At 43.2% G+C, this 21,181-nt stretch overlaps 1 protein-coding gene across 1 annotated transcript in view; it reads right to left on the bottom strand.

The window, feature by feature from the left end:
- The window catches only part of coro7 (coronin 7), a 106,317-nt gene that overhangs the window by 68,746 nt on the left and 16,390 nt on the right, over positions 1–21,181 (bottom strand). Inside the window, exons 8-9 of the mRNA XM_083976775.1 lie at positions 3,932–4,015; positions 3,584–3,666 (exon numbers count right to left, since the gene is read on the bottom strand). Of these exons, the coding sequence (XP_083832901.1) occupies positions 3,584–3,666; positions 3,932–4,015 (167 nt within the window). The remainder of the gene's footprint in view (positions 1–3,583; positions 3,667–3,931; positions 4,016–21,181) is intronic.

Raw genomic sequence — 21,181 nt, 5'->3', positions numbered from 1 at the left:
CCATACAGGCACGCATCATTAAGACCTTGCTGTATTAAATCTGCGAGTGCGGTGAATCTGTGTGTGTTGCTGCTAAAGCAGGGGAGTATGGATAATTATCATGACGTCTCAAGCATTTACACGGCAAGCTGGTTGCAATCGTGCCCAGTTGTAAAGTTCGCTGATTGCAGCTGGCTTGGAGGCCCCATTAAACTCATTATTATAATTCAGGTTTATAGAGGGAAGAGTATGAGGGAGGGAGAGGTACACAGAGATCCATGCTGTTCTCCAATGTCCAGATCTGCAGCTTGTATGGAAAACGGGCCTGCAGTAATAGCTACCTTTGCACAGTTAAAAACACTCCTCTCAGACTCATCACCCTCCATGCCTCAATTTTTCAGTCTCCATTTCAACCCCAACCAAAAAATAAACATTTCCCCTCCATTATTCGCCATCCAAATTATATTCCACCCACAACCCCATTTTACTGGCTCATACTCCCGGGCCTCTTCATGTTGTGACACTCCAAAGAAAACAGTCCTACTGAATGTTGTGGACGAGCACAGCTAACCTGATACAAGCCAGCTCGCTGCTCCAATTACACAGCATGTTTACCACGGCCCTTTTAATTAAAAACAGGCAAGAAAAAAAAAGAAAGAACAAATCCATCTTTATGTGCACCTCAGGCCTTAAATGACAGGGAGGAAATGCTCCACTATGGATGTTTGACTTTGAGCTTCCTCAGCTGCTCATGCTTCAATCTATCAAGTGCAGAGAAAAATGGCGACAAGGTCGCCTTTCGATTACTGCATTTTGTCTTTTTCATAGCTGCTTCGTCATACACAAGAGGCAATGCTGAACTAAAACAAAATTATCCACAGAAAACCCACCATGCTAACAAACAAGAAACAAAGAATTAAAACCCTGACGGCCAAAAGGGAACATGAGGACAGCCCGTCACCAGAGGGAACAAGCTGATGGAAAGTGTGGTGCCTTTGCCTAAGAAACAACACTACACAGTGAGATACTGAGTAAATAGTGGCTAGCATGTCTGGACGGAGGCCCAGACACGAGCCTCTGTCCCCCAGATGTATTATAAACCATCGATAAAAACAGATACAGTAACACAGCAAGCTGTAACATATATTTTGACCCTGCTCAAAACCTCGAAACAGGCCAGCCACTGCTCTTATCAGCCACTGCTGATTGCAGACTGCATCTAGGAGCAATTTAGCTATATGGGGAGTTTGGCCAGCGCTTCCGTGGACATGTCTGAATAAGACACAGTGAATACATTTTCCCCTCAATTTAACTCCTGAAGGCTTGTTTACTTCTGACAGGGTTTTGGACACTTCCCACTGCAGAGATTACCAGACATGAACACAGCCTCGGCCCATGGCAGCAGTTTGGGTCAAAAGCCCAGAAGGGACATTGGTCAAAGCTTCTACATTTAGAAAGAACGGAGGAGAAGGGAGGAGAAGGATGAGGGATAAATAAGAAAACATGTGAAGAGGAATTGTGTTAACAATGTGTTGTCAATACACACAAAGAATCCTTTACAGACCTATTTAACAAAAGAAAATGATTTATTTGGTGCAGATTAAAAATAGCCTGGTCAAAATGGGCCGTAAACAAGTTGCTGTGCTGTGAGTCTTATAGAGCTGAGAACAAAATCTTTCTGGCGGACTGGAAAACATTAGGGAAAAGGAGTTGAAGGGTAGAGGTAATAATGCAGAAGAGAGAGAACGTGAGAAATGAGACGGAAGGAGAAAAGAAAGAATGGCAGTAAAGGGCAAGGTCTCATCTGTCATTTCACTGTCTACCTGTTTTATATCAGCGCTGGTCTGCAGGCATCTGGAGGGGATGTGGCCTTGGGAGTGATAGCTCTCCGACACACCATTGCGGCATATGATAGCATGATTGAAGTGATTAAATGCAGGACATACTGCAGACGGGTCAGCACACAACGCACCCTTACAATTAACTGAACATCCAATGTACAGTATTTTCAAATGAACTAGTATCAAAATACAGGAAACCAAATTCACAGCTAATGAAAATGTGTTCAATAAATCAAAGACGATGTGCTCTTTCTGTTTATTTAAGAAAAGTGTAGCCAGACCCAGAGAAAACCAGACAGTGGCTGGAGTAAGACGGCACGAATGCTTAACAGCTTGTCCCCATATGAGCAGGACAATTCAGTAGAAATCCTCACACTGTTGGTACATTCTCCTCGAGTTGCACCATCCTCACACCTACAAACAGTGACTCTTAAGTAAACTTCAACATTCCTCTGTCTGTGAGCAAAGGCACCATGTGGGGATTTTTCCAGACATCTAGTATGAATATTAAAAAAAAACAATATAATAGGAAATTAAAAGAATGTGGCATCAGATATCCTTTATTTCCATGAAAAGTATGCTGGCACCAAACAATGCGATGGGTGTCAAAAGAGGCACTGGGACAGGCAACTATCTGTCTCACTCAAGAGAAAGAGGAAGTGGAGGAAATGGAGATGAGTGGCGAGCGTGAGGGCAGCAGAGGGAGGAGGGGGAGCGGAGGTTGTTATTTAGGACCCCGCTGTGTCAACTCTTAAACGTCTCTGTCTCTCTCTCACACAAATTCCAAGAGGGGAAGGAAAAACAATGACTGCTTTCCTACGATAGGTCTCGGGCTCATAAAAAAGTGTTTTCGCTATTTACAAAAAAAAAAAAAAAAAAAAAAAATCTACCTTGCACATCTTCACACTTTCTGCTCCTTGCTGCAACCAAACATGGGCACAAAGAGACGCTCAAACACCTACGCCAAAGAACAGATGTGGAATCTGTGCTGCCACAGAGCAAACACACACTGCTCTCTCTCTCTCTCTCTCTCTTTCTTTCTTATGGCTGTCTGCTACCTCGCTGCCTTTCTACAGTAATATTCATGATCATAAATATATTCAATGCTGCCTGACCTAGTAAAGTCTGGTCAGCTCTGGTTTGGAAGGACTTGGCCGGCCAGCCTGTTTATACTAAAATGGATGAGCTGGATCTGACAAAGGAGCCCTCACTCCCACCCCCTCTGTTCTCTTTCTTCCTCCATCCTTCCATTCTTCTCCTCTCTCTGGAGCCCGGCCACGCTCCTGCTCTCCTCCAGTCCTCGGCAGCCGTGTTTGGAAAAATAAACGGAGCAATTGGAGAAGGTCAGGAGCAGAAATGACAAGCCGTGAGCTGAAGGGAGAAGTGTCAATGTGTCTACCGCTGTTGCCTGACCCTTCACAGTGGTTATGGACAGTAGGACACACTCTCACACACACACACTCTCTCTCTCTTCTCTCCTGTGTGTGTGGCTCTGACCCAGGAAATGGTAGGAATGTGGAGGGACAGTGTCAGAGCTCTGGGAGGTCAGCCCTCCCGTCCAGCTGTAAAGCCACGAGCGAGCTTCACAATATGCAGAGGCCATCCATACCGCACACCAATGTCCACACATACCACACACGCACAGTACACTGTATGCTAAGTACTATGTCAGATCACACAGAGAGACGCTCTGTGGCGCAGGACTCTCACTGACAAGCATTGAAGACCGTCAGTGTCGTGGCTGGGACAGATGTTGTACTCACCCGTTGGAGGTGCCCAGTGACGCGGTGTTGAGAGAAGAGCTCAGCTTCCTACTGTCCCACAGCCTCACCTCCCGACCACGCATCTATGCACACGACAACATGACTCCAACAGGTGAGACTTGACTTGATGTTTTCCCAAGAAGGGAGGCGAAACATTTGACATTTGCACCAAACAGTGTGCAAAAATGCAGGATATTGTTTGTGTCACACTTTTCAAACAAAGCCAGAACGTAATTTGAACTGTAATATAAAATTCATAATGTAAAAATCTGATAAATATATATTACTGTGGTTCCTGTTGAGAATAAAAAAAACAAACTTAACATGCTTTGTCTAAGAGTGTCTTACCATATCAAAGCCAGTGGTCAGTAAAAAGTCGTCTTTAGCCCACAGGATGCGTGAATCCTTGTTGCTCTGAAGGCTCTTGGCACTCTGCAGGACAAACAAAGCAAAAAATGTAACTCAGACACTAGAGGAGCATCAAAATTAAACAAATAAAACATGCCTCGCTTAACTATTTGTGCCTAACCTTTGAAGTCAATGTCTCGAGGATGAACCCTAAATTTACCACGTCTAGCTCAAGATACCGAGGGGGGACGGGGGGTGATGAGTGAATGATTTGCAGGTAGGAGAAAAAAAGAAAAAAGAGAGAGGAAGGAAGACAGACGGGACTATTCCCAGGTGCCTCTGACAGATCCCAGTGGTTGGACAGAACAGGACTTGTCCCATGAAAGAAGCGCTTGTTGTTGTTGATGTAACAGACAAGGTGACTTCTGCCCCGGGTGCAGCTTAGATTACCACACTGTGACACTGTGTCTCTCTGTGTGCGTTCATGGTGCCGAGACTGTGTAAAGCTGTTTCTATGGAGACAATATGTGTCAAAACAGCAGCGTTAGGCTGGATTTGATAGGTGGTCGTCGATTGTAAATGACACATGTTGTCAGTGGTAATGGCTGAAAACAACGGTGAGTGTTGAAATGAGAGAATGTTTGTAGAGACAACGTGTTTAGAGAAGCATGAGGCCGGTGGAAGGGGGGAATGAAAGAAAGTGAATTAGCTGGTGCCTCGTATACTTAGATGCTATTGAGAATCAAGCCTTAGATGGACTGTAATTATGAAGGTGAGGACAAAAGATGAGACGAGATGCACCAGGCTGTTTTATGGTTCGTCACTCACGTACATAAAAGTGTGATTAAGAAGCAAAATCCTGCTTTTTAGACCTTATCCGTCAGGTCTTAAGTACTTGTGATGTCTCACAGCCGCACTCAGACACTGAGCCCCCTGGTATCTGTGTATTAAATACTTGAGTTACACTGAGTTTTCCCATAAGGCACTGAGGGCGACAATGAAGTTTCCATGGAACAGGGCCCCCCAGTAGCCCATCCACCCACGGTGTCTCCCCAAATTACCTTTGTCATTTTTATAGCCAGACTCACTCTGGACAGAAGGTGGCTGGACGTTTGTGCTGTGGCAGGATGACGATGGCTTATTATCCAAAGATTAATGACTTGCAACCTCTCTAGGGAACGTGCTGCCGCCTCGCTCTCGTGTCACTGTGACATGGCTACAGCTGAGAAACTGTAAAGACGATTGGGGCGAACTTGAGCTGTCATGTTGCAACCCCAGAACACGGGGGGTTGGTTACAGGGCCCCCAAACTCTACAACCTGTTAATTTACAACTATGTCAACTGAGCAGGCTAAAACGACAACTGACTGAAGCTACCAGCTGGACAAATGTGGATAAAACAGAATATTAAATCCAGTTTGAGAGGCAGATCTTTTGTGTGGACAACATGCACACATGTGGGCCCTATCAATTCTAACTCAAACCCCATTTCCTCTTTCGTCTTTCTGACGTCCCTCTCGCCACATGCCCATCCTGGTGGTTTGTGACACATGCAAATGCAACCTTTCATCACCCAAATCCTCCTCAGGGTGCTTCTTATTCCATTACATGTAGACAATAGATGATATGCACGTGCCAGCTTTGACGTCAGCACAACCTTTTGGGGGGCAGGAAGAAAAGTGGAGGATAAAGAGTGGTCATTCTGTGTGTGTGGAACTGCTGCTTGTTTTATTGATTTCAATGAAAAGGAATTTTAAGAGCTCACACCCTTCCCCGTGAGGGTGCTGCAATCGCATCTAACGTTGTTAAGAAAATAGAGATATTTAGAAATCGGACATTGATGCTAGGATGAGTCACATCTTGATTAGCAAACCACTCACAGTGACTAAGCAGATACAGCAGCCCAGAAACCATGTCCTCATAGAGGCTGCCCTTTATGTGCACTCTTGTAACCAAGAAACTAAACTAAAAGATACTGATGTTATTCAGCCAAACCCAGAAACAATATTTTTTACATTTATGTTTCTGTACAAATAAAACAAATGAAATCCAGCATGTTAACTAATGGGCTGTAGATGGATCAGTAGGAAACTATTAACCCCACTTTGTGCTGTATACGCTATGACAGTTAGTACCACTCCTCTTCTTTGGAGGGTACTTTCTGTTTTTAAATTATCCCAGTCTGAACATGTGCCTCACTTCGCTCTGTACTTTATACCATGAAATGAAATGGACATAAATCTTGTCTAACCGAGGGTTGGGTGGAAAACAAGTATATTTCCCAAAATGTTAGACTCTTTTGTAAAATGTAGAGCTTATGCCAAAACTCCTGTGCTGGAACCATCCCTGCCAGTGAAGCTGAACGAAACTATAAATCGTCAGCAGTTAGTGGAATGTGTGCTCGGTGGCCACACCGGTGGTTCAAACTGAATTTATTGTTCTCAGCTATGAGGGGACTTGACATCCCTACATATGTTGAAAGCACACGCCAACACCATCACGGCTTTAAAAGGGAGATTCTCACATGTGCACTTCTGCACCTCGCTCAGGGATGATATGTCTTTGTCCATACCAGTGTTTCATCTGATACAATCTGTATGTTATATACAGATGTTTTCTGGCTCCTGGTGAGCTCCTAAATAGCTTTATACACTAAGAGGGATTAACAAACACTCTACTGACCTGGCTCTCAAACACGTTTCTTAAGTTACGCTACCAAAGCACTGACAGAGTTGATAATAATTCCTGGGTTGAATAAACACTTAAGTCGTGACTAAGGATCATTTTTCAGCCAGCAGTCAGCCGGTACGCCTTGTGCAGATAACTGAACTCATATTTGCCTGATAAGTCCATGGAAGCAAGTGTGTTGAAAATAAATAGCCCAGATGTACAGGAGAGATCCAGAGTAAACTAAAAACCTCCAATAGATCAGAAAAAAGTGTTGAGGGGGGGCGGGGAGAAAGGGAGGCTGGAGCCCGCACGTTATAAACAGACATGGAGGGAATTCATTGCCACTGAGCTGTTCATCACCAGCACCACTGCCTGATTTCCTTCCAGGGGCAAGACAATGCAGAACTGGCACTCTGACCAAACTAGGAGCAAGCTGAGCGCCGACTATTTTAATCTGCTCAGGGTCTGCTTTACACTGGCGCTGCTTTTAGGAGCAACATGTGGTGTCTGATTCATATTCCTGGCTAACAACAGGAGATTCCAATTGTGTTCATATTACATGCAGGAGTAAACAGCAAAAAAATCTGCATCATTACTTTTTGCCAGTTTTTATTTAGGCCGAGCTGTGGCTTGAGTTTAATGCTGATATAAGCGAGCCAACATGCTCACCATGACAATGCTGATGTATGTAATGTGCACCATGTTGTTTACCAGCTAAGTTTAGCATTTGCTAATCAGCCCTATAGACACAGTACAACTGCTGCTGATGAGAACGTCAAGACTTTTGCAGGAACTTAATCATAAACCAAATTATTGGACAGTTAATGAATAATGACAGATTTGCTAAATGGGATGACAGAGACTACTGCAATTATTTCTAATGTTTACATAACAGTCTATCCAGCAGTTGTTGGGACATTTAAATTCAAACCACAAACATAAACCTCAGGGTGGTGCAAGGGAAAAGGTCAAGGAATTACTTAAGTAATCAGAATGACTCCTCAAAGCAAAGCTGATATATGCTCAAAGTGCATGGCAATGGACATTTCATTAATACCCCCAAACCTCAACCTGCTGGTGGTGCAACAGGTCAAGTAAATGGGATTCATAGACTGAAGGCCATATATGGCTAAAGAATATCAGGGCAATCAACAGACTGACTGACACTACCATCCACTGAGCCATGGCACTTATGTGGCTAAAAAGGCAATTAGGATTGTCGACGAGCTTGAACAGGCATCCATATTTATCCTGCCTTTAGACCTGGGGGGGAACAAAGAGACTAATTTCTCCTTTACTTCAAGGAATCAATAAAACAAGAATACTGAAAATATAGATCACCTTTCTGTGAACTGTCTCTGGAGCAGAGAGGCTTAGTTTTGCCATTACACCATCCCTCAGCCCTTCACTACGCTGCCTGAGCCAGCCAGCTCTACGGCTGAAGGCAAATAAACGGGCCTGACATCTCTCCTGCAGACAGCTATACATGCTCCATACATCGCTCTGCCATGATGTCATCCTTCACCAGGTTTTTGAAGGCACGCGCAGCTTTGAGCCATCTAACTGAGTTGTCATCAGGGCTTGGCGGGCCGGAGCGACAGAAGTGCAAGCGAGGATTATGGGTTTGTGCCGGGGCTGCTGCTCACCGTTTCCCAATAAACGGAGTTTCGGCTTAAGGAAGCGTAACACAGCCGTCAGAGAGCTGCACAAGACTACTAACACCACGGGGCAGCCAGAGGACACAACATCTGGACCTTGTGTGTGTCTATATAAATGTTGCCAAACAGTATCTCTGCTCTGCAGTCATAAATTTAACTCAAATCCCATTCACCTAGAACCCCCCTCCCTCCTTCCCTCCCTCCCTCCTCCTTTTCCAGCTGAAGTTTACTGACATGCTACAAATCGATCATGACACACTTGAAAATGGGGCAGGGGGAGACAGGAAACAAAAAGAAAAATAAGACAAATGTTTTCCTTAGCAGCAGAACAAAGGATCCCAGCTGATGGAATTCACACAGAAGGACAGAGAGAGAGGAGAGCAATGGGTCATGACTTGACAAAATACGCAGAGGAGGTGTAAAGAATCGGTTACACCTGCTCGAATGACTTGCTGGCATACGCAGTTAAGGAAGCAGAGGAGATGACATCATATCTGGGAAAAAGGATTTCAGCAACACAGGTGTCTGCATCTAGATGTGAAAAGATGTTTTTCGCACTACTCACTCAGTAATGAAAGTAAAGGACAAGGATTAATCAAGACAAAGAGAGTGAAATAAAAAAGGAATCAATGTGTCCCTGGCTGTGATAACGCTACTCAGACTCAAACGCACCTCCAGACACGGTTTAGACTCAGGTTAAACACTTTGCAGACACAGATGTCGACACTGAAAAGTGCCAGTCAGCAGTCTAGCCAATTATGGTTTTATAGGTCTATTAAATATCCATTCTCACTATAAACAAACGGGAATCACTCCATTTCCTTCTGTCCTTTCCCTCGGCTTTTTAACTTCTGAACTTCAACAGACGGAGCGCACATCTGTGTCACTCGCGGAGAATGTTGATTCACCCACCGGGACCAATATCAGGTGTCTGTGTGCACATATGGGAACTATCACAATCTCTGCATCTCCCTCTATCTCTCCGTCTCTCACCGACTTTCTCTCTGTCCTTCTTTCCACCGCTCTTTGTGTCAGCTCAATGGGGGAATTAAGTGTCTAACAATAAGTGCCAGTGGTGCAGAAATTAATGCAATGTGCCTGAAGATCAAGTGCTTATTTTCCTAAGTTCATCCAGTCTAATAATGCATTACAATGGCAGATCTTCCAGTGAGATAGTCTGTGTTTAAGTGTCAATCAACTGTTCTGGTTAAACCCACTTTCGCCGTCTGCATGTTGAATCCATATAAACACTTAAAGGGAAACTATGCGTGAGAAAGCAATCTATGGAGCTGTGGATAACGTTGCTTATCATACACGCAATACGATATATTTGTGTAGTCTTACCTGTCATAAACAAGAGATAACGGGTTATGGGGCGCGTTTGTGTCGCGGTGCGGCCAAGTAGAGAGCTGGGACACTGGGGCAGATGTACTGACCTTGCAAGGTTGGTTTTCGGCCAAGAGTCGCTATACGTGGAAGCCAGAGAGCCTCCATTCTCCCTCTTAACCAGTTACAAGTCATTTATTTAACCACAAAAATCACAATTATACCAAATCTGTTTAATTAAGGTAAAAATGTAGCAAAGGTGAGGTAAAAATCTTGCATAGTTCCTCTTTAAGTGTAAAACAACAAGCTGTGGATGGGCAGATCCAGGTTGGCTAAGAGTAAATTCTAAGCTAAGTGGCTGCTTGTGGTAGTTTCATATTTATCTTATAGACATGATTACATATTTTCAAAACTGTCAGACTTTTTCTGTAAGAAACTTCACGTTGTGAGGGTTTCACCTGTTTAAAAAGTTAATTGGAAGACTCATCATTTCACAGCACATTTGCATGTTTTTTGTGTCTCTGCCTTTTTGTAACTGAGTTTTCTGGTAACAAACAGGCGTCTGTGTGTCGCTTCCTCCCTTTTGTCCCCGCTGCACTGTGAAGGGTCTAATAGACACCACTGGACCATATATAGACCCAGCTGCAGACACTCATCTCCTCAACCTGCTCTTCATTTTGTCTCCATCTTTCCACTCTCTTCACAGAATCATCTTTTCCCCCCCTTTAATCCCCCCCCCTCTAATCAATAGCTGTTGCCCTGTAGCTTTCATCACCCCTGAAACAGACTCCCTCTCAGTCTTTTCATCTACGGGTAATTAGTCTTTTCAGCAATTACTGGGTTTTCTTCATCCTGCTCTGTCGTCATGGCCCATTTCAGTTGCATTTGTGAGTCAGGATTCACTATTTTGAATGTGACCGTGACTTCACAGGAGCAGGCAGGTTTCTAGGAATAGGACAGAAAGGGAGGGGTGGTGGCGGGGGGATCAAACTGGCCATTTTATTCTTTTCATTTCCTCTGCAGCCTGCCGCCACTTTTTCTCCATTAATTGGAACCATCTTACATTTCACTCATTTTTCCAAAAAGTCCAGAAGCCGCAAAGCCGTTCTCTCATTTTTCCATACCTCTCCTTTCTCCGCTCTCTCCCTTTCCTGAAGATGAAAATGAATGTGCAAGGTCAGAGGGTGGGCAGGCTGTGTAATCTACGGGAATGACAACATGGAGTAAATCCTTAGCTGCAGCTGTAATAGCATGAATCTAAGAAGTGATCCGGCTGACATGCAAGGGTCATATATTTTGAACTCATGATTCGCAAGAGTGTCAGCTTACAACGTGAATGCAACCAATTTCCTTTTTGTTGCAAAATCTGAATACAAAAACAAAATAATAACTAATTTGTAAGTTCAAATTCCAACCAGGCAGAATGTCTCCTGATTCACCTCACGGACTGTTATTGCCATCATCCTTTTTTCGTATCTGCCTGCAGTCATTCTTTCCCTCGTCTCATTTCCTTTGTGTCAGCAAATGAGAAATACTGTGAAGTAAAAACCTTGCTGTGATGTGAGCCAACGAGACAATGAGCGCAGCTACGAGGCCAGGTCTACTCCGCACACCAGACACCAGGCAAGCAAGCTGTAGCCGTTGGGGAGGGTCCAGTGATAGAAACTGGACGGATCCCCAGTTAAATATAGTATCCAACTAAAATGGGAAATCCAGAAGTCTTCTCCTCTCAACAGTTGTCTGGAGTTTCTTTTTTTTTTTCCTCAGTCCTTTTCTTCTGAGCCTTAATCGGAACAAGTGTTGAGGGATAAAGAGGGGACATAGAGGTGGAAAGGGAATAGAGAGGTGAACAATGAAGAGGAAGAAAAAGGGAAATACTGAAGTCATGGTTGTACACACAAAGGAACATTAATCTTATAAGGATCAGGGAGGGATTTCCTCAATTTCATCCTACACGCTCCTCAATGCTACATGTCCGATGTATCACATATCCTGTGTTTCCTTTATTATAAGGTGGCAGGTGCAGTGCTGTCACGAATGTTGTTATATAGTTTCATTTTGTGCTTGAGCAAAGACTGAAATCCTGGCAGATCAAATGTCAACGGAAACCCATTGAACCCATAAATAAAGTTCTTATTTCTGAACATGCTTCATTAGGGCTGCAACCGACAAATGTTTTCATGATCAGTTCTACTGCTGGTTATTTTCTTGATTTACCTATTTATATGTTTGAATCTATGTAGTGTCAGACAAAAAAAAGTCCATTAAAGTTTCCAAGAGCCCAAGGTCAGACATTTATTCTGATCAACACTAAGAAATAAAAGAAGTTGAAACCATGTTGTTTTTTCTTAAAATAAATAAATAATAATAAATAATAATAAAATAAATCAGTTATTAAGTATTTTTGCATTTTTCACTAATTTAATTGGCTAATCAGTTCAGCTTTAAAGCTAAAGCTTAAAACTTTCTAACAATATCATGAATTAATCCTCTCTGTCAATAATTACACCCTCCTGGCCAATACTACAGAGAGCTGGCTCAGCGTCTGTGCTCCATGAAACTTTGTAAGAGACTGATTGCCACCGACTGCCCGCCACAAAGACGTCACCCTGTGTTTTAAGAAGGCAGGAAAAAACACTGGCCCCTGAAATCAGTCTACCCAATGGAAAAATAAATCAAGAAGGGGGGAAACGAGGTAGGTGGAAGAAAAAAAAGGGGGAGTTAACAAGAGATCAATTCCCTTTTGGATAGTGAAGCCAAAAGAGAGAAAATGCTAAATGTCAGTAAGAAAGGGGACAAATTCAGAGGAAAAGAGTTGAACAGAGCTAGAGCACAGGTTAGAAAGGTGATCTGAGGCCGGACGAAGTATAAGGTGTGTTGTTTGTCCATGAGTGGCTAAAAATACAGGCAGACCCTGCTTTCTCACCGGTGTAGCCTTTCAAAAGCTGGCACCACGCTACCATACATCCACTGCTGCCACACTCATTTGTTTGCTGCAATCTCCGTTCTATCAGCATTAGAATTCAGACATGCACCAGATCACCTATGAAAACAGCTACAACGATTCAAGTCTACAGTGAGCTACAGGTATGAAGATAAAGTATATAAAGGATACCTTCCCTCCTCCTTTCAAAGGTTAACTACTTGCAGGAATAAGGAGCAGTGTGTGTGTGTGTGTGTGTGTGTGTGTTACTCGTACAGCTAGAACACATCTTTAAAGGCCATGGTCTGTCAAGTGTAAAGTGTAAATCTTTTAAAAGAAGAAGACCAGTCCAGCATAAACCAGGTGATCCATGAAAGTGAATGGCTGAAAAACAAAAAAAAGAAACTTCACAAGTATTATACATCCGGCCTACTGCAGTTTGGTGACGGTGAGGATGTAATCTTATCCAGCGTGTGTATTTTGGGGTCCAGGTGTAAAATCCATTATCATGCCTGAGCCAGCGCAGGTAACTTTTTATCCACACACACGCACACACACGATCATTCGCCCGACAGATCGAGCCAACGATCACATGCTTTTTTTGGATGACTATACAGGCACGGAGAGACTGAGATCTGCAAACTCTCAAAGCTCCCACATCCAGGGCCAGCTAAACTAGTGGTGTAAAAATAGTGTTATGGGAAATAAATAATCCCTTGATCACATGGTGTTGTCTTACTTTATTAGTAATTTCATGAATCATACATCAGGATTTCATAAAATGTCTTCCAACTGGTCCTCATTAATGTTATTGAAAACTAGATTTTAGGCACAGTAAGGCAGTCTTGCATTTCGAGTTTCGGTCAAGGCTAGGAAAACAAATCAGTTTAACTGTCATGCTAAGTAAAATGAAACACTGAAGTGGTAGACAGACTGTGATTATTAAGCCACGGTGCTAATTGGGCTGTGTGACCACAGCCAGAGATCCAGCCAGCCAAACATGCCAGCCCGGGCTGTGGTCATCGCTCTCTGAGGCCTGGGGGGACAATAGATTGGATGCAATTGTACAGCACTTAGGGGGGATTGGCAAAAACTGCAATGTGACTATTGGCAGAGAGCCCCCTCTGGGGAAAAAAAACAAAAAAAAACAAAACACAAGGTCGCAGAGACTGGTCTCGGATTGGAGGACCGATACAGAACTTGCGAGTTCCTGGAACTTACATGATTAACGGGACCACTGATTTGCCCGAATCTACGCTGCAGTCCAAGAGCAGCACCAGAGAGCCAGAGGAGATTTCAAGCTCATGTCTGGTGATCTCCAGAGTTTTTTGATGGTTATTGTGGTTGTAGTTCAAGCAATGAATATTCTAGAGATGCACTTAGTGGCTTGGTCCTTTAAGTCCAAACAGAGATCCGTGAGGCAGGACGAGGCACAAATGACAGAGGAAAGAATGATGCTGCTGACGACAGCAAGAACTCAGACACCCAGGGCCGACGAGGATCTGCACTCCAGACCTGCTCGGTAAAAACAAAGAGATGACTCTTTTTTTGGGGGGGGGGGGGTTCTTATTAAGACAGGGTGTATTAGACACAGCAGGAGCGTACAACACAGCTAATCATGCTCACACTGTTGGAGACACCATGAAGCCCCTCACTTCAGTGCCTGTTGTCATTTACAGCTCTTTCATAGCTGGCAATAGATACAGTTGGCTGGCTCTGCTCCCTCCCTGAAACCACATCATAGAGGCTTCACATCTTCAAAGGACCCCCACACATTTGTATAGAAGCATCAATTGTGCACAGTGGGATACACACAGGGGGAACATGTGCGCACGGCATGTCACGTTGATGTCATTTAATCATGAAATCCTTCACCCTGCATAAATACTGGAGGCTTCAAAAAATCAATTCCTAATGTACTATTTGTTTGCAGTAATCAATGTGTGTGATAGTGAAACTTTTTTTGCCTTAACTTCAAGGACTTGAGAAATCATTCATATTAAAGATAAATTCTACCAGGAATGGAAGAAAAACATGTTTGATTTGATTTTAATTGCAGCAGCAGGTGTTGGCCTGGAGGGATATTATTCATGTGCAATGAGATAAACTAAGTGTGTAATGTGCCAGCTAATGCTGAGGCCTCTATCATTTACACACTACAGGTATCATTTCAATACCCACAGCTCAAGTGTTGACCCCCGACACACTGTATTTGCAGCAGCAGATCGTGGTGCAGCCCAAATGACAGCTTGATTAATTACCTCATCTACACAATGCTAACAAATAGCTCAATCTCCGGCTGCTGCTCACACACACACACACACACACACACTGCAGAGAATTCCAATGTACACACATGCACAATGCTAACTTTACCTCAACACTCAACAGCTTCACACTGGGTGAACTTCCATTTAGCTCTTCCATGAAACCACAAATTGCAGCAGAATCCTCCTCTCTTAACTCATTGAGTGCCAACCACGTAATTTCTCGTTTTTCGTTCCCATGCGTTGAGTGCCGAAAACGTAATTTTACGTTTATTGCTTTTTTTTTAAATTATGAAAATAGACACTTTAATACACATTATATGTAAATTTGGGGACTCTACGACGAGGAGAACTGAAATAGATGACGATCAAAGTCACATGACAGCTCATGATCTGGAAGTTTTTATCATAACTCGGCTTCTGCAAACGAGTTCTGCATGCAGATGCAGCGCAGCTGCTCCGCTGCTGCTCTGCTCTCACCCGCGCTGCTGCTCCAGCTGCTCAAGCTGCTCGGAGCAGAAACAGGAAGCTCTCAGCCGACAGTCCGCCCGGTCTTCAGCTGGAGCAACACCGTGTCCTCCCCAAAGTCCTCCCGCGGTAAAATCTGATGGTCTCTGGACCAAAGCAGACCGGCATCACCGACCCGAACCACAGAAGGACCGCGACCACCGGCGGGACCGGTCTTCCCGAGCCGCGGTGGCCGACTGACCCTCACGCTCCGCTGGGAGAAGCTGTGACACGGCACGGTGCGTCTGTGTTATTGTTGTTTAGTGGCGCCCCCCCCGCCCCCGATGGTGGTTTTGTGAATAGAACAACAACTGTTGTATATATTTATCTTATACGAGCCCTTTGATCCAGAAATGCGAGTGTCAGAAGAGCGACAGGCACAAACAGCGCACCTTTCATAAAAGACGCTGTATCTCCTTTTCTAGAAAAAAAGGAGGGATTTTGGTGAAACCCAGCCATGTTTAGCTTGACTTTTCTCAGGAACAGAGGCACGTAGAAACAAACGGTTTGTGGCCACTTGAAGCATTAAGGTAAACCTTTCAATTGAGCCACAGTATGTGTTGGTGGCAATAATATAGAATACACTGTGGCTCTACATAAAAAGTCAAAAATGGTCTAAATTGCCGGTACACTTGACTAAAACTTTGGAAAGGAGCGCGGCACTCAATGAGTTAAGCAGCTCAATTAGCGAAAGATGACCAAAGCCGGCTTTTGTTGGAAAAGGATGTGGCATTTATAAGACATGTGTGAGCCAGATATCAGGGCCCCCTATGTTCGACCGTTTCCCCTGTTAGGAACTCATTATGTTGTAGAGAGCTGCTCATTTTCTTTGGCCTCCGAGAAGAAAAACATTCAGCACCAGAGTGCAGGTATGCACACCTGTGTCCCATTCCCATAACACGTGGTAAACAGCAGCTGCACCGGGCTGCTGTGCGTTTTTCTAAAATAACCCCTGGGAGATGGAATTAATCTCATGGGGCTGTCTGAATTGCAACCTTGGAGTTTTTGCTTTTTTTTTTTTTTTTTAAGATATAGACCGGATAGACAGGACAGTGGAGAGAGACTGAGGGAATGACACGCAGTACAGATTGGTACAATCAGGAATCAAGCCGACGATCACTGCATTGGGCGTGGCCAACATGGGATGTGCTTTTAACCATTGAACCACCGAGCGCCTGGAGTTTTTGCATTCTGTAGCTTTTACCAACATCTGTAATGAAAATGCGGCTCCTGTGAATTGCTGCAAAGTTAATAATGATCTAGGCTATATCAATATCCGTATTGATCAATATCTGCAGGAGTTGTGATACAATAAAAGAATCCATATTAAACGATACCTAACCTACTTTCACACTCATTGTTCTGATTATCATATTAGTGACTCTTCCACCTGTATTCTCTCATTCACATGCCACTTGTGATTTATGGCTAGAATTAGTTGGATTTCTCTGAAACACCAACTTGTTATTTTGCTAGAGCTGTTTTGCTTTTCTGCCAATTATCTCTAATTATATAACCACCATATAAACCATTTAATTTATCGCAGAATAATGACTTTGACATTGACATTCATCAAGGCTATCAGAGAGAATTAAAGTTTTCTAAACTGTATAGTGTTTCAGCTATTCCTAATAATTACAGTTGCTAAAGAGCACTGAAAGAATGGAAACTTGCTAACCCGCAGTATGATTAAACCAGCATATGGAGGAAACAGACTGGAGTACACAGACTATCCAGGCTAATTGAAACAGCACCAGTGTCTGGTCAAACTAAGGTCAACTACAGCCCAGCCACAGACGTAGCCCACGGTGTACTTTGTTTTCTGAGGTTGATCTTAGGTCTTGTTCTCCCTCTGCTCTTTGGAGACTCACTGTATATGGATTATCTCACCTGAAAACCTAACAGTTCAACCTCAAAGTGAGGTCTGATTCAAAGTTAAGCCCTGATTGTTTCTATGACATAATATAGTTTCATTTTCCATTGCTAAATACAGCATATATCTGTATGTGTTCAGCTGATGCACATATTCCCACCTGTCCCATAATATCACGACAAACAGTAGGCTACTTCACACACAAACAGCATCTGCTCTCTTTCAGCCCCCAAACCACACACTTAACAAATAAACCACAGTAATTGATCATTCGTAAAACAACGCAAGGTACAGGAGATCAACAACAAGCCAATTCACACCTCATTCTGCTGTTCTGGCTGTGAAAAGCCTGAGAAAGGCTGAATTCTCCATGCTCTTATAATACCTCCAGAAGCAGCAGACTTTGGCCAAGTTTGAAGCAAAGACAGAGACACAATTTTCTGTTTGAAATAAAATGGATAATCTAAGCGAAACAGCGCAGGATTTGATTAAAGCCACATTACAGTTCCTGAAAAGGGACGAGGAGATAATGAGGGCAGACTGAGGTGATGTCACATGGGAGCTGAGAGAAGCTGATTTGGAAGAGCTGATGTCAACGTTATGATTCATTTCTTGTATCAATCAAGAGGCTCTCTCTTCTTCCCGTTCAAAAACGATGACGAAAAAACTTGCCACGTTCCTAAAAACAAGTGATTCCCATGTGAATTTGCCTCATTCACCAAGTAACAGTGATTAATCCATTATTATATTTCTCTTGGCTTCATTTTTCAGCCTTCCATCCTTAAACTCTGGGGAAAGAACACACACACACAAAGATTCAGACAACATATGACTGACAGCTGAAGAGGACACTAATTCCCATGAAAATGAATCTTCACTTTCAGGATGTGGCAGGAGTAGAGAGCTAACCGTCATCCATTTTGGCTCCAGGTGTCACCCACATGTGTGCAGAGGGTCTTAATTAGTTGGAAAACTAAGAGTCCCAGAGCACCGGGCTTCACTAATGAGGCCTCCGCTCACAAACAACACACACATGTGAGCAGAGAGCCCCGTCGCTGCCAGCTGGCACCCACTCGTACCCCCTTTCCTCCAAACAAAATACTTCAGCGCCACCCCCGGAGCACACACACCACCACAAACACTTGCGCACACAACACACAAAAAGTCTGCTCATTAGATGAAGCAGCTAAAAACCCCTTTCACAACTCCAGCCCCGGAGCTCCTGCCCTCTACTCAGTCCCTTCTCCTTCTTCATCCATCTGTTTAAACCTCGACACACCAAACACAACTCGAGCATGATACCGAACCGAAGCAAAGCCAAAACAGGATGATCTCTTTATTTACAAAGGAGCGGAGGAGATGTCATAAATACTAAGCATTGATGGGTCAATCGTGATTGAGACTGACTCCATCCAGTTCAGTGAGTGGAATATTTCTCTGGGTTTTGTGCCACTGTTTTTACTCAGCAAAAAAACCCTGCCCCCTCATTAGGAAAAGATTCCTGTCAGCTTCGCCAGGCTCCCTCAGTCTTTAACTAACACTGGCAGTGAGGCAGCCAGTAACACAGGGAGCTGAAAGATGGAGAAGGAGAGGAAAAAGAAAAGGAGGGGGATGTGAGGGGGGGGGGCAAAACATCTGGGCTAAGTTAACAACTAGATATTACCAGGTCCTGATCTCAGCAGGGTGCAGTGCACTGTGCATAGGGGCGATTGGGAAAGAGGGCGGGTATACAGAGACCAAACCACAGGAGTGAAGATAGAGGGGTGAGAGAAGGCAGCGAGAGACAGAGAGAAACATCTGTGTACAAAAACAAAACAGATCTGCAAAGCTGATCTCATCTGAGGTATGTCAACACACTGAATGAACACATGCATTTTTATGCAGCAAGGCAAATGCTGAAAAGTCAAGACAAGCCCTGATGATATAATGGTAAATTTCTATAAAACCCCGAGGAGGTCGAGAAGTACAGTTAAACAGGGGCCAATCGACTAATCATCAGTTTGACCTCAGCACACTTATGAATGTACTGCTTTTCTTGCCAAGTGCGTTTTTTTTCCACATCATGACTTGAGACTTCTACAAGCAGCGGAGGATGGGAGTGCATCACAGAGTTGCTACGAAGGCGCAATAAAAACAAAAAATGTGTCTCCCAGCTATCACTGTCAATATTTGCAGAGTTGGTTTATAAGTAATTCTGCACTGCTGTGTTAGACTGTGTGTGCTTGATGCTTGGGAGGAAAAAATGTTATGAGGGGAATGCTGCTGCGTGTCCAGAGGAATATTTCCCCTATGACATGTTTACATTTGGAGAGAGAAATTGATGTTTAAGGCGTACAGTATTTAGCAGTAAAAACCTGTGTTCTACACAAGCAGGAGCAGCACGTATACGACCAAACCATTAAAAAACTCATTATCACAAATGTTCTTGTCACAGCCAAAGCATAGTTGCGGATACTGGCTATACAGAGGAATGGTGTTTTAAGACACAGAGGCCTTTTTGGCTTAGTTTTGAAGTAAAATGATGCATCTTGTGTATCTGGAATCTGGAGCTCAGGGTTGAGTAAGCATGTGACATATTCTTGGAATCAGCCCCCCGTTCTTCGTAGACATTATATTTCACGTTTCACAATGTTGAGTGCGCATCGCTGTGGTGTTAGTATTAGGCATTCTCCAAACTGTAAACAAATTTTATTCTGTGGGAAACACCAAATCTCTCTCTGGCAAGTGCTGATGTTCTGTGAGAAGAAGTTATTACCAGGCATTTTTGAGATTGAGGAAGGGATTTTCACATCTGTATCAACACCTGATGTACATTTTATGTGATACTCTTTTGAACCTTGAAGAATAGATTAGTTTGACTCCCAGTCCCCACCACACCCAACCTAGGGTTTGCAGCTCAGAGATGGCTTCGATAAGGGCCGGCATGGGATTTGAAGAATATTTTGAGGTTTTTCAATAGTAATACTAGAATGATAGAAATTATACAAGCATATGTTTTCTCCCATTATTTATAAACTGATGAAATCTACTTTGTCTCTCCTAAATCTGGTTTTGATATTCAACAGTTATGTACCACTCTCATTATTGAGGAGAAGATCTGTTAATATAAAATTGATATTTAACTTGACTTTATTTTCACGACATTCTTCAAATATATTACAGCAGATATCAATTAATAAAATGCAAATAAAACAAAAAAACATGTTGAACTTGAATTAAGACTGAGGTTCTTGCTTGTGAGAATCTTGAGACCTATTTGCAAGATCATTTCAATTTGATTCATGATGTTCTTCATCTGTTTAGGTCTATCAAACAATGGCCTGACTAGTGTTTTATAGGCTTTTAATGTTTTTTCGAGCAATCCATACAATACTGTCAAGTGTACAATAACATTGGTACTATAATATGAAGTACACCTGACATGTAGTCACAATTTTTTGCTTGTACTGTATATTTATTGTTTTTCTATAATCATTGTGATTGGGAGTGGGCATTCAGCCACTCCCTACTTACGATGGCTTCTCCTCAGCGCAAACCATTTGCCTGAAGGTCACAGTACCGAAACGTTGCGGCCATTAAAGTCTGGGAGTCTGTATATTCGGTGCATTTGCGGATCTACTCGTCCCCCTCCTATGCACCTAACAAATAAATGCGCCAAGTATTTTTCTCTTTGACAAGTTGAATTAAGAAAATTAAGGTCACTTTATGTAAATAGGAGCCTGAAAATAGTTCAAGTTATGGAACTAGAGGTTTTTTTGAATCTTTGCCAATGTGTGGATCACACCAACATATCTGTCATGGTGTTAACTGATAATTTCTACCCGAATATCAGCTGGGTTACAATAAGGATATGAGTTGAAATCAAAAGGACAGAGACACCTGTCATAGTCAAAGAAAACACACATCAAGTAGTTCAGTTCAGCTTACCCCTCATTTTTGAGTGAGATGGAGAAACAGAAAGAGAACACGGTAGACTGAGTAACAGCATCAAAGCCAAAAAAAAGTTAGAGGCACAAACACCAAAATT

This window comes from Trachurus trachurus (genome assembly GCF_905171665.1).
Source record: "Trachurus trachurus genome assembly, chromosome: 8".
Classification (NCBI taxonomy): domain Eukaryota; kingdom Metazoa; phylum Chordata; class Actinopteri; order Carangiformes; family Carangidae; genus Trachurus; species Trachurus trachurus.
Note: the sequence above shows the minus strand (reverse complement) of the source record. Positions and strands in the feature narration are given on the sequence as shown.